The 14,353-nt window shown below is 40.4% G+C and overlaps 1 protein-coding gene across 6 annotated transcripts in view; it reads right to left on the reverse strand.

Moving 5' to 3' along the window:
* MELK (maternal embryonic leucine zipper kinase) overlaps positions 1-14,353 on the reverse strand; it is a 78,305-nt gene that overhangs the window by 45,360 nt on the left and 18,592 nt on the right. For all 6 annotated transcript variants that reach the window (XM_027105500.1, XM_027105501.1, XM_027105502.1 and 3 more), the window contains exons 7-8: positions 13,896-13,988; positions 9,045-9,143 (exon numbers count right to left, since the gene is read on the reverse strand). In XM_027105500.1, the coding sequence (XP_026961301.1) occupies positions 9,045-9,143; positions 13,896-13,988 (192 nt within the window). The remainder of the gene's footprint in view (positions 1-9,044; positions 9,144-13,895; positions 13,989-14,353) is intronic.

Below are 14,353 nucleotides of genomic sequence, written 5' to 3' on the forward strand. Positions count from 1 at the left end.
ACAGCAATGCTTTAACACTACTGATAAAGAAAATGAGGACAAGTTGCTCTACCAGCGGTGACACCTAAATTGAGTAGAAAAACTGATGCACCATACCTAATATGAATTAGGAGAACTGGTAAATATAGTCCTGGTAAATCTGAAAAGTTGGGATGTCTGGGAACATTCCCAAGTTAATGGACACAAAAAGAAGCTTGGGATGGGGATCACTTTCTGCTCTGGGAGTCTACGATTCTCTTGAGACTAGCAACTACAGAGATAAGAAACAATATCTCATGGTGGTATGAGAACGGGCTCTGAGCTTGACTAGCTGAGTTCAAATCCCAGCTATGCCACTTACTAGCTATAAGACCCTGAGTAAGTTATGTAAGGTCTCTGCCCCTTAGTTTCCTCATCCATAAGAGGGGGACAATAATAGCAACTACCTCACTCAGAGCAGAGTCTGGCAAATAAGAAAAACTCAGGAATGTTTAGTATTACTTTTGTAATAGAATAAGAATAAGCAACCATGTGCAAGGGTCACAAAAATTTGAAAAACACATACTTCAGAATGCTCTATCTCCCCGGAGGAAAACAAAAGGAACTGGGGGAGAAAAGCAAAAAATTTCAACAACAAAAAAAGACTGATGTAGATGCTCTAGGCAGAGGAGACTTCAGCACAACCCAAATAAGCATAGAACTCTACTTCTGTATATCTAGAGATAGAGACTCAGACCTGGCCTGCTGAAGGCACCTTCCCCACTTTCCACATCAGCTTTAGAGATTCAAGACTCACACAAAACTTTATTATTCTACTTTTTAAAAAATTATTACTAGCAAACCAAATTCAACAGCATATTAAAAGATTTATACACCATGACCAAGTAGGATTTATTCTGAAATGCAAGTTTGGCTCAACACATACAAATCAATATATGTGATAGACCACATTTACAGAATGAAGGTGAAAACCATGATCATGTCAGTTAATGCAGAAAAAACATTTGACAAAATTCAATACCCTTTCATGATAAAAATACTCAACAAACTAGGAATAGGAGGAAACTACCTCAACACAGTAAAAGCCGTATATGAAAAATCCATAGCTAACATCATACTCAGTGGTGGAAGACTGAAGCTTTTTCTAAGATCAAGAACAAGACAAGAGGGCTCCCCTGGTGGCGCAGTGGTTGGGAGTCCGCCTGCCGATGCAGGGGACACAGGTTCGTGCCCTGGTCCGGGAGGATCCCACATGCCGCGAAGTGGCTGGGCCCGTGAGCCATGGCCGCTGAGCCTGCGCGTCCGGAGCCTGTGCTCCGCAATGGGAGAGGCCACAGCAGTAAGAGGCCCACGTACCGCAAAAAAAAAAAAAAAAAAAAAAGATATTAACCAAACTTTCCTTGCATTTAGCACTCTAGAAAGGGGTAAATTAAGCTCCAACACAGACTCTTAACTATTCACACATATATAGAATTGTACATTATGCTACTTACTCAAGAGTGAGGTTTGGGAGGAATGATTTCTTGACAGAACAGCTAGTACTTTACAATATGATAAAACAAAGATATGTCCCCACCCACTGAACCCCCCCTCCCTGCCTACCTACCCTTCTGTTTAACTTGCCCCTAATGCCTGGGTATGACTTGAAAGAACTGAATGCATGCCTTCCTGCCAAGTATTCTTCTTACATGTGGATTACATCATTTTAACATCACAAATCAAGAATTATAGCCCTGTATAATCATTGCTATAAAGGAGATATAATTATTCTACAATCAAAGTTTATAGTTAGTAAATCCACACCTCATTTTGTTTTACTAGGTATATATCCACAGGGTATGTGGAAGGTAGACTGCTCAAAGTCAGACATCTTTATTGAGACTTTTGCATGATCAAGGCAAGTATTCAAAAATCCTTACAGATTATGAGATCTCACTTCCCAGTTCCCTGACCACCAGGGAACTCCCCATTACAGTCATCCTTTACAGTATAATGGTTTACTGCAATTCCCAAATACTCATCACCAAGAAATCAAGTATCCTTGGAAGACTCAATGTTCACAGAAGGATGTCAATTCCTGCACCAGTTATACTGACATTTGCTTTTGCTCTTATTCAGCTCAGCCATAACTTCAGTAAATTTCCAGGGAGAATAATCCCTAATTTACTGATATTCAATAACTTGGCTGAGAGGGGTTATATTAATTGAGAGACCATCTAAAGAATATGTAGAGTTGACCACTCATTATTCTTGACTGGGGGTCTTCAAAGGCATGTAAGAAGACACACTAGGGCATGGAAAGAATATATTAGGACTTTCATTTCTATCTAAAAAATAAGACAAAAATTAAACTTTATTAAAACTTAGTATATGGATTGGCAATGGCACCCTCACTAGTCCCTACATAAACTACAGAATGAAGTCATTCTTCCTTGACTGTGACAGTGACACCTGACAGGTGACAGTGGCTCTACCTTGCACCACTCTGTGCCTATTGTGAACTACTGTGCCCAGTTAAATGGATTTACAGATCATAGTATCTTGTTTAACTAAACTAAATCTTCACAAAATAGCCAACTGGTTTTAAAAGATTCTTGCAAAGAAACCACAGATTAAACGTTGTTTGTTTGATACAAGCACAAGCAAACAACAATAACAGAGCTGACACCTTTACTCTTAGTGTGAGGCCATCAGCCAAAACACAAGGTTAAAAAAAGACCTAGGGGCTTCCCTGGTGGCACAGTGGTTAAGAATCCGCCTACCAGTGCAGGGGACACAGGTTCGAGCCCTGGTCCGGAAAGATCCCACATGCCGTGGAGCAACTAAGCCCGTGCTCCACAACTACTGAGCCTGCGAGCCACACCTACTGAGCCTGTGTGCCACAGCTACTGAAGCCTGTGTGCCGAGAACCCATGCTCCGCAACAAGAGAAGCCACCGCAACTAGAGAAAGCCCGCGCACAGCAACAAAGACCCAACACAGCCAAAAATAAATAAATAAATTTATTTTAAAAAAAAAGACCCAATAAGATCTAACAAGTGGTCTTGAAACCTGAAATTATCAAGACTATTTGAAATACACTTATGCACATTACTGCTAACAGTGAACCTCAAATCCAAGTACATATGGCTACATTGTCATCACAATTATAAGATTTTTAAAAACAAGGATCCAGAATATGAAAACAAATCTCTACAATTTTTTTAGTGATGTTTAAAGGCAAGAAACAACAGCAAAGCAAATTCCAAGTGAATCAAATATTTAAACGTAAAAAAAAATAAAATAAAAATGCTAGAAGGAAACATGGGAATTTTAAAAATAATCTATGTAGGAAATCCTTTCCAAATATGACAATGAAAGACTGATAAATTTGACCAAAAAAAATAAAACAATTCCTGCATAGCCAAAAAAAAAATCTTAAACATAGAAAAAGGTGACATACTATATTGATGGGATTATGGAGAAATAGGCATTTTCATGCTACTGCTGGTAGTTGTATAAATTGATAGAACTTTGCTGGGAAGCAATTTGGCAATATCTAATAAAATTACTAATTTACATACCCTTTGACCCAGACCTCTTCCAGGAATTTTCTTACAGATATATTCACAATGTACAAAATGACCACTTAGAAACTACTTAAATACCAATTAACCTAGGACTGGTTAAATAAATTAAGGTACATATATACACTGCAATTCTGTGAAGTGAATCTATGAAAAGGTTCTGAGCTCGGTATGAAATGGTGTGATTTCCAAGACACACTGTTAGGAGAAGAAGACAAGATACAGAACAGTGTTCGTGGTATGCTACCATTTGTATGAAAAATCTGGGAAGGGGGTAGCATAGAGAGATAAAATATAAGAATCCTTATATATTATAAACTAATCTGAAAAAAAAATACATAAAAATCTGATATACACTTTGTCACTGGGTAAATAAACAAACTTATGCCAAGAAATTTGAAAAATTCGACAAAATAGACATATTTTTTATGTTCAAAACTGATCTCCTTATCATCCCTGCCCTACCAGGAGTCTTCTCCATCTCAGTTGATGGCAGCTCCAACTTTCCAGTTGCTCAGGTTACTCCCCTCATCCCATCCATCAGCAAATTATGTTAGCTATACCTTCAAAACACAACAGATTAGTCTAAACATATATCCTGACTATGTGGTGGCTACATGAATCTATATGTGTGTTAAAATTCGTAGACCTGTTACACACGAAAAATTATTTTACTCTATGTTAATTTTAAAATACATTTTTTTAAAAAAGACACCCAGAGGGACTTCCCTGGTGGTCCAGTGGTTAAGACTCCGTGCTTCTACTGCAAGGGGCAAGGGTTTGATCCCTGGTTGGGGAACTAAGATCCCACATGCCACGTAGCACAGCCAAAAAAAAAAACCAGATACCCAGAATCCAACCACTTCTCACTACCTCAATGACCACCATCTCTTATCTGAAAATTACTACAATATACAATATCCTCCTCACCAGTCTCCATGGTTCTCCTCTTGGCTCCTTGTAGCCTATTTCCTTCCACACAGTAGCCACTGTGGTCCTGATAAAATCTAAACCAGACCATGTCTCTCTTCTGCTCAAAACCCTCTAGTGGGGGCTTTTCCCTGGTGGCGCAGTAGTTAAGAATCCACCTGCCAATGCAGGGGACATGCGTTCGAGCCCTGGTCCGGGAAGATCCCACATGCCACAGAGCAACTAAGCCCGTGCACCAGCTACTGAGCCTGCACTCTAGAGCCCGCGAGCCACAACTACTGAAGCCCGGGTGCCACAACTACTGAAGCCTGCGCACCTAGAGCCCGTGCTCCACAGCAAAAGAAGCCACTGCAATGAGAAGCCCGTGCACTGCAATGAAGAGTAGCCCCCGCTTGCCGCAACCAGAGAAAGCCCGCGCACAGCAACAAAAGACCCAATGAAGCCAAAAATAAATAAATTAAATAAATAAATTTATTTTAAAAAAAAAACCTCTAGTGGCTCCCCATTTCATTTGGAGAAAAAGCCAAAATCCTTATAACAGCTACGGAGCCCAAGGCAGTTGGAGCTCCTGTCCCCTGAGACTTCATTTCCTACGGCTCTCCTCATTTACTCCACTCCAGTGGCACTAGCCCTCTGCCCTCCCTTGACTACACCAGGCATGCTTCTACCTACTAGCCTTTGCTCTGCTTCCTCTGCCTGAAACATTCTCTCCCTTGATAGCCTCTTGACTAACACTCTCACCTCCTTCAAGTCTTGCACAAATCTCACCTCTGACCACCTTATTTAATATTTAATAATGCAACCAGCCCTTCTCTTCCCTCCACACCCCTCCCCATCTGTTCTCCTGATTCCTCTTTACCCTGCCCAATTTTTTCTTTTTTCTAAAGCAAGTATCATCTTTTAATATAATTTATTTATTATGCTTATTATCTTTTTCTACCACCACCACTATTTTTTCCCTACCACTACAATATAAACTCCATGAGGGCAGGGACCTTCCATCTGTTTTATTCACTGATATATCCCAAGCATCTAGAAAAGTGCCTGGCACAGATTAGGTGTTCAGTAACTAGACTGAACTTAAGACTTAAGATTTAAGAATTTCATCCTAAGATGAGTAAGCAGTGAGGGCACTGAGATAATGGGAGGCCAGTTCACCTAGGATAACACCTACAGCCCACAGGGTGAACTCTGGCTTGTAGTACTTGAGTGAAACAGGAAAGAAGCCACTGGAGAGCTTCCAATAAAGGGATGTGACCTGACTTACTATTTTTAAATCTTCCCATAAAGAAGTCACTGGTGGAGATGGACTTTCAAGCACATTCCATAACACCCCAAAATTCCAACCTTATACTGCCCCCCCACACACACAAGAAAAGAAACAGTAAAAGGAAGAATACTCCCAATCAACTTTATGTAGCTAGTAAAATCTTGAAACCAACAACAAAATAGTTCTAGAAAGGAAAACTACATATTAATCTCTGAACAAATTTTAAGTCCTGAACAAAATACTGGCAAACCAAATTTAGAAACGTATGTCAATAATAATAGCTAGGACTTCCCAGGTGGTCCAGCGGTTAAGACTCCACCCTCCTAATGCAGGGGGCCTGGGTTCGATCCCTGGTCAGGGAACTAGATCCCACATGCCGCAACTAAAAGAGCCCACATGCTGCAAGTAAAGATCCTGCATGCCGCAAAGAAGATCCTGCACGCTGCAAAGAAGATTTCGCATGCGGCAACAAAGATCCTGCGTGCCGCAGCTAAGACCCAGTGCAGCCAAATAAATAAATAAATATTTTTTTAAAAAAAGATTGTTGGGCCTTTCATTAAAAATAATAATAGCTAACATTTATTGAGCACTACGATAAATGAACTAACTCATTTAATCCTAACAACACTACGTTATGACTACTATCACCCATTTTACAGATGAAGAAGCTGACACACATTATGACTACCACCCATTTTAAAGATGAAGAAGCTGACACACAGAGAAGCTAAGTAATTTGCCAAAGTCCACAGATAGAAAGTAGAGATCCTGGATTTTAAAAATACCAATGAGATTCTGATTTAACTGCTCCAGGAGTTGGACCCTATATTTTTTAAAGCACCCCAAGAGATGCTGGTATGCTGCCGGGGTTGTGAACCACTGCGCTAAGTCCATCAGCTAAGGCTTCCCCCGCCCTGAGAGAGATTACCTGGACATAGCCAGGGCAAGAGATGTTTTAGTGAGGATTTAAATATGAAACAAGAAGCAGAGAAGAGAAAACATGATTGGTAAGATCCTTTCCAACAAGGAAATTCTATGATCATGTGTCCCCACACCGTCTTTCTAGAATTCTAGAAGGTATAAGATTTCATGCTATAACACCAAACATATCCAATTCTACTTCATCTTTGGAGAACCTTGTCGGTCAGTTTATTCTCTGGTATGCAGTACCCCCAGCAGAAAAAGAATATGGTAAAACATACTAGTAGCTTGTAATACTAAAGTTATTTTCAGACCAAAAAACAGAGCTCTACTTTATAGAAAGAGCAGCAAAAAGAGGGAATAACTCAAGAGGTCAACCTAATGTTTTTAGAAAGTGTAACTGGAAAATTGTTACTGAGCTGCCCAAAGACCAAGCCTCCTTCCCACTCCACATCTGTTAACTAAAGCTGAAACTACAAAGCAATCCTAACACTACCCTCCCTGTATCCTGTTGTTGACATGGGGAATGTGGCTCTGTGAGGTCAGGAACTGCTGTCACAGGCAGGAAGCAGAGCCAAGGCAACAACTGCTACCCTGCAAAGTTTAGGGGAGGGTTTGTGAGAAGAGATGGGAGGAAATACGGGCTGTCTTGGCTACCCCAGCAGGCTCCAGGAGGTTGGCCTCCAGCCCACTGCCCCATCCATCTCCCCCCACCAAGGAGAAGCACAAGCACTCACGGTTCCCCAAAACAGTGGCAACAGCTACTGCTAACATGACTTCTCTTTGATCCTGTAGAATCAGAGTTCCTCAGCCTTCAAGAAATTGGAACCACTGCAATTCCATCACTTCCCAAAACTACTCTTGCAGTTTTGGCACTGATTTTAAAGCTTTTTCCAGGGTGGGATACAGGAAAAACTATTAAGTCAAATAAATAAAATAACTGCAGATTGAACTCAGTGCCCTCAGACTTGGTTGTTCAGTAGGGTAGGCAAAGAGCCAACTGGTTCTACCACTTTCAATTCTGTGTGCTACTTTCCAGAAATGAGAGCTGATGTAGGTAGTCTCCCTACCTAAAGGGTGTTAGAGACCTAATGGTCCAGCCACATAAAACTTCTGACCATTTCTTCCCACGTTTCTCCCATCTTACGCCTTGGCTGATACTGCCTGCCAGGTATGCTCTCTCCCACAACCCTTTCTGAAGTGCTTCTAACCTTCTTTTAAAGCCCAGCTCAAACCTCACTTACTATAAGATGTTCTCCTAAATCCCACACCCACTCCTGTATTAACTTCATTTAAGATCTGTTATAAAATGGCACCCCTCACCCTTTCCCCTTTTTAGATAGCCTTGTATCTGTCTCCAACAAGAAATCTGGCAGATAATGATGAAGTTTCATAGATCTTTGTTCACGTCTTTCAGTATCTCATACAAAGAAGACCTTTAGGAAATATTTGTTAAACAGAACGGAATTCAAGCCACATTCAGAGAAGTTGCTCTGCTGGTCTGACTTTGGTTTGCTATGGACACAATATGGTGCTCTTCCTCTTTACATGTCTTCTTTTGTTAGCTTGCTTTGAATATTAACTCTTTAAAAAGAATTTTACTATTTTCCTTCCTATATATGATTTTTGAGTTTTTTTAATTGAATATAGTTTACATAACATAAAATTCACCCTTTTAAAGTATACAGTTCAGTGGTTCTTAGTATATTCACAAAGTTGTGTAATTTTTACCACTATTTAATTCCAGAATGTTTTCATCAACCCAAAAAAAACCCTGCACCCGTTAGCAGTCACTCCCCACTGCCACTCCACCCCTCCCCCGCCAGCCCCATAACCACAAATCTACTTTCTATCTCTGACATATATGACTTTAACAAAGCTTACAGTACTCTTAACTGTGCTTTTATTATACCTTAAAGCCAAATTTTACCTTCAAAAAGAAACAGTTTCTCTTATTTTAACATAACTATAAACAAAAATGTGATTTAACACAGCAACTTACTAAGGCATCATTTCAGGAGACAAAACAAAAACTCTTACCAGAAAAATCAGCTTACATGTCTACTTTCCCATTTGTTTTTGTTTTGTTAAGCTTCTTACTGAAGTATAATGTTCATATAGAAAAGTACACCTATCATAAGGTATACTTTGATAAGTTTTCAAAAACTGAGTACAAGTATAACCATCATCCAGATCAAAAACCAAACAGAAGCCCCACCATGTCTCTTTCAGTCACTAACCACCTCCAAGAGTAACCACTATCCTGACTTCTAGCAGCATACATTACTTCTGCTTATTCTTGTACTTTTATAAATAGAAGCATATAGTTTGCAACATAGAAAACTTCTACAATGAAATTCTGTGCCTTGTAATACTCACCATAATCTTCTTGTACAAAGCCATGACATTATCATCATCGAATGGTAGAAAGCCACACATAAGGACATATAGGAGTATGCCCATGCTCCAAACATCTGCCTGAGAAGGAGAAAAAAATAATAATTAAAAAAAAATTAGAACGCATTTCAAAATGGCACTACATGGAATCTTCACAGAGCTGGAAAAGAGCTCAGAAATCATCCAATTCAACCTGCTCCTTGTACAGTCTGAAGCCCAGAAAGGAAGGCTTGTCCAAAGTCACCCAGTCAATGGCAGGCCACCCAGGTAGGTCTCTTGACCAGTGACCAGTTCAGTTCAGAGTGACTAGTTCAGTGCACTCCCCTCTAATGCTCAATAGAAAATCACTTCTAGTTGGCTTGGATGGATTCGGCATGATAAGGAAGAAGATGAGATTAAGTCTCTGATTCTTTTTTAAATTTATTTAGGCTGCAGTGGGTCTTAGTTGCAGAATGCAGGATCTTTGCTGTGGCATGGGGGATCTTTTCTTTTTCGTTTTTTTTTTTTTCAATTGCGGCATGCATGCGGGATCTAGTTCCCCGACCAGGGATCGAACCTGGGCCCCCTGCACTGGGAGTGCAGAGTCTTACCCACTGGACAAGAGGGAAGTCCCTAGGTCTCTGATTCTGAAAGACAAAACTATAGTACTACTCAGGGTTTATTACATATGAGGATTATGTAAACATGCATGAGGATGTCAAAACAAGTCTTAAAATTTACTGCTGATAATCTGCAAATGTAACTAAGCTATACTGTAAAGTCCTCTCTATGTAGAGACACCTTAATAAAATTCAACAATTGATTTTTCAAGGATCGAGAATAGAAATTAGCCTGCCAGCACAAATAGGCCTACAAATCTCAAAAGCCCAGAAAGGATACAGTAGAAACTAACACGATATTGTAAAGCAACTACACTCCAATAAAATTTTTTTTAAAGGGAGGGGAGGGGGCAAGAAAAAAAAGTCCCAGAAAGGAGCTTAGCCTTTACCTTAGGAAAATTTTAAGAGGTAAAAGGGCAGCATGTAGCATGTTTAAAGAAAAAAAAAGGTGGGGGGAAAGGACAGAGGGGAGAAATAGAGTTAAAATAACTTCAGCAGCATCACACATCTAGGTAGTACCTATACTAAATAACACAAATTTCACACCTAGTCCTGCCTACCAAATCGCATCAAATTATTAGGACTCAACTAGGAAGCCCCGAGTGAACAATTTACTTTCAAGCAAACACCAGATTTTTCTTCCAAGTTGCAGGAGGTCAGAAATTAACCATTTATGCCTGAAAGATATCAAATGCTTCATCTATAAATTGAGTCTTGACGGCATGGCACTCCTGACCAGGGTGTTATAGTCAAGGTAAAGAGACTACACAGGGAAGAGTGGGCTAACATGGCCTCATCAAATGCCATAAGAAGAGGTCAAAAGAGAGATTACATCTGAGGTTAAAGGAAAAGATGAAGAAAACAGTAGTAACATCCCCACAGAAATCTACAAAAGCCTGCTAGAGAGAAAAAAAAGCAGAAAAAGTATTCTTCAGTTAACGCATCAAAGCACCTTCACTTCACTGTTTTGAAATGGATATGAGAATAAATGAATCAACTAAAACCATAAACCAAAGAAAATACAAGTAAATCTATAAGCTACCAACTGCCAAATAAGAAAAAAATAACTGGGGGGAAGAGGGGTTTGAAACCACTTCCTCTGAGAAATTACAAAATGAATTAGAGATGTTTACCATAGAACATTCCTTAAAGCATGATCTGGACCATGAGCAACAGAATAACCAAAAATACTTTTTTTAGAATGAAGATTGCTAAAGCCCCACCTCAGAAAACAAAACCAAAAACTCTAAACATGCACAGCCCTGAGCTCTGCATATTTTAACAAGTGCCCCCAGACAATTCCTTGGTACACTGTCCTTAAGAAACTGTCCTAGAAGGATAGAAAGTTGAACTAAAATGGATAAGAAAACAAGATCCTATAGGAAAATCTTGATGCATTCAAACCAGCAGGGCCTCATCACCAGACCTCTAGGAATCTTGTGAGCATCAGGCATATGATTACCACTCCTTCTGGGAGACTGAATGGAACAGTGAAAAGAGTAGAGGTGTGCAGTAAGGCCTCACTCAGTTCAAATCTTGACCCATAGTTGCCAGCTGTGACCCTGCAAAGGCACTTAATTTCTGAGCCTCAATTTCTTCATCTTCTTATGAAACAGAGTAACAGTATTCGCTCCAAAGGATTTTTGTGAAAGGATCTATCATGTGGAACCCTTGTGCACTGTTATGGGAATGTAAAATGTTGCTGCCACTACAGAAATGAGTATGGCAGTTCCTCAAAATATTAAAAATAGAATTACCATATGATCTAGCAATTCCACATTTGGGTGTATATCCAAAAGAATTGAAAGCAAGGTCTCAAAGAGATATTTGTTTCTATCAGCATTATTCACAATAACCAAAAGGTGGAAGCAATCCCAGTGTCTACCCATGGATGAATGGAAAAATAAAATGTGATATATACATGCAATGTATGTTATTCAAGCTTAAAAAGGAACGAAATTCTGATACATGCTACACAACATGGATGAAGCTTGAAGATATTACACTATGTGAAATAAAGCAGTCACACACACACAAAAATATTGTATGATTCCACTATACAAGGTACCTAGAATAGTCAAACTCATAGAGACAGAAAGTAAAAGGGGGCTTCCCTGGTGGCACAGTGGTTAAGAATACGCCTGCCAATGCTGGGGACACAGGTTCGAGGCCTGGTCTGGGAAGATCCCGCATGCCGCGGAGCAACTAAGCCCGTGAGCCACAACTACTGAGCCTGTGCTCTAGAGCCCGTGAGCCACAACTACTGAGCCCGTGTGCCACAACTACTGAAGCCCGTGCGCTAGAGCTCGTGCTCCGCAACAAGAGAAGCCACTGCAATGAGAAGCCCGCGCACTGCAACGAAGAGTAGCCCCCACTCAACGCAACTAGAGAAGGCCTGCTTGAAGCAACAAAGACCCAACGCAACCAAAAATAAGTAAATAAATAGATTCTTTAAAAAAAAAAATTCAAATTGAGGGACATTTTACAAAATAACTGGCTTCCTCAAAGATTTCAAGGTCATGAAGATAAAGAAAGCCTAAGGAACTCTTTCAGATTAAAGAAGACCAAAGAAACACAACAATGCGATGCATGATCCTGAATGGAATCCTGGACTAGAGGGAAAATATAGCTATAAAGGACCTTACTGGTACAATTAACACCATCTGAATATGAACTGTGGATTAAATAATTGTATCAGGGACTTCCCTGGTGGTCCAGTGGTTAAGAATCCACCTTCCAATGCAGGGGGCGCGAGTTCGATCCTTGGTCGGGGAACTAAGATCCCACATGCCACAGGGCAACTAAGCCCAAGCGCTCTAGAGTCCGTGCGCCGCAACTACTGAACCCGCCTACCCTGGAGCCCGCGCACTGCAACGAAGAGCCCACGCACCGCAACCAAGACCCAATGCAGCCAAATAAATAAATATTTAATAAATTGTATCAATGTTAAATTATCTGATTTCAATAACTAAAGTGTGGTTATAAAAGAGAGAGTCCTTCCTTTAGGAAATATATACATGGTATTTAATGATAAAGGGGTATGATGTCTCCAACTTACTCTCAGTTGGTTCAAAAAATAATATACATACAGACAAACATAGAGAATGATAAAACAAATAGGGAAAAATGTAAACAATTATGAATTTGGCTAAATATATACAGAAGTTCCTCATTCCACATTTGTGACTATTCTGTAAGTTTGAGATTATATCCAAATAAAAGGTCACCAAAAACAAGTTAGTCCCCATCTTCTCATGTTACAAATTAAGTAAACCGGCATATCTCAAAGTTTCTCCCACATAACACCAGTTCCAAAAGATGCTCCACGTAAAAAGTGGATTCTGTAGGTGCATAAAATTGAGACTAGCTGCCGTCTGTGATGTTCTACTCTCAAAGGACACTGTACAGGGCTTCCCTGGTGGCACAGTGGTTGAGAGTCCCCCTGCTGATGCAGGGGACACGGGTTCGTGCCCCGGTCCGGGAAGATCTCACATGCCGTGGAACAGCGGGGCCCATGAGCCATGGCTGCTGAGCCTGCGCGTCCGGAGCCTGTGCTCCGCAATGGCAGAGGCCACACCAGTGAGAGGCCCGCGTACCGCAAAAAAAAAAAGACACTGTACAGGAACATATTAAGATTTGGAGATGTCCTTAACTAAAGAAAACTGTTCAACCTAGCATTTCCAGATCTTCTGACAACTAAACCTTTTTAATTTTATGATACTAATATCAGCAAAACCAGTACTCCAGAGAGTGGAAGGGGCTGACTAGCTCGCCGTAGCCAGTGGTTAAGCAGGCAATGCCCAGGCCTTCTGAGCCTGGGCCTCTTACACGGGACTGCTGGCCTTGAATAGTTGGCTGTGAACAAAGTACACGTTTTCTCTGTGCTAACCAGCATCTCTGAAAACTGCGCCTATAATCCTGGCCTCATGTTCTACCTGGCTGGACTGATCAGTCTAAAACTATGGCACAGTTAAACACAAAAGCAACCACAACAAGCAACCACAACAACCAGAAATATATCCTTGTTTCAGAAGTATACTGTGTATTATTATATTTACTGCAAGTTGTTCATTTCACTTATTACTTTACATATCTCACTCTCTGAATACACAGCTCTTTGATTAACAAGTTTATTTCTTACCTCATTTCACCCTCAACATACAATGCCTGACTTACTACAGGTCACCAATAAATGTATATTGGTTATATATTGAATTAATCAGTGAATAATTACCTCTGATCCCAGATATGATTTGCCTTGTATTAACTCAGGTGCTGCATAAGCAAGACTCCCACAGCATGTCTGCAGGTGATAGTCCTTGTTACCCTGCCAATAAGATAAAAATGAAACACTTATTAACTACAGCCCTTAAGAAAATTAAAACCCTGATAAACATTCTTCAGCACAAGCAGAGAGATGCTAGATGAAGAATTACCCCAAATAATAAAAATAAAAGGCTTCTGCTGCCAACTCAATACTCTGCCTATGTGCATGCACGCACATGTGGCTTCCTCTTCCCCGATTTCCAATACCACGACAACCCGACACAAAAAAAATCCTTCTCCCCTTAGCTCAGTCAAGCCAGGTTCGTACTTCCTAGGCATCCATTAGCATAATAATCAGCTTAGCATACATCCAAGCACCCATGTCTTCCCACTCCCAAGTACTCAAGGAAAAAGGGTTATTTCTCT

This window comes from Aethalodelphis obliquidens, unplaced genomic scaffold (assembly GCF_003676395.1).
Source record: "Aethalodelphis obliquidens isolate GAN/ISIS:26980383/991018 unplaced genomic scaffold, ASM367639v1 scaffold7, whole genome shotgun sequence".
NCBI classification, from domain to species: domain Eukaryota; kingdom Metazoa; phylum Chordata; class Mammalia; order Artiodactyla; family Delphinidae; genus Aethalodelphis; species Aethalodelphis obliquidens.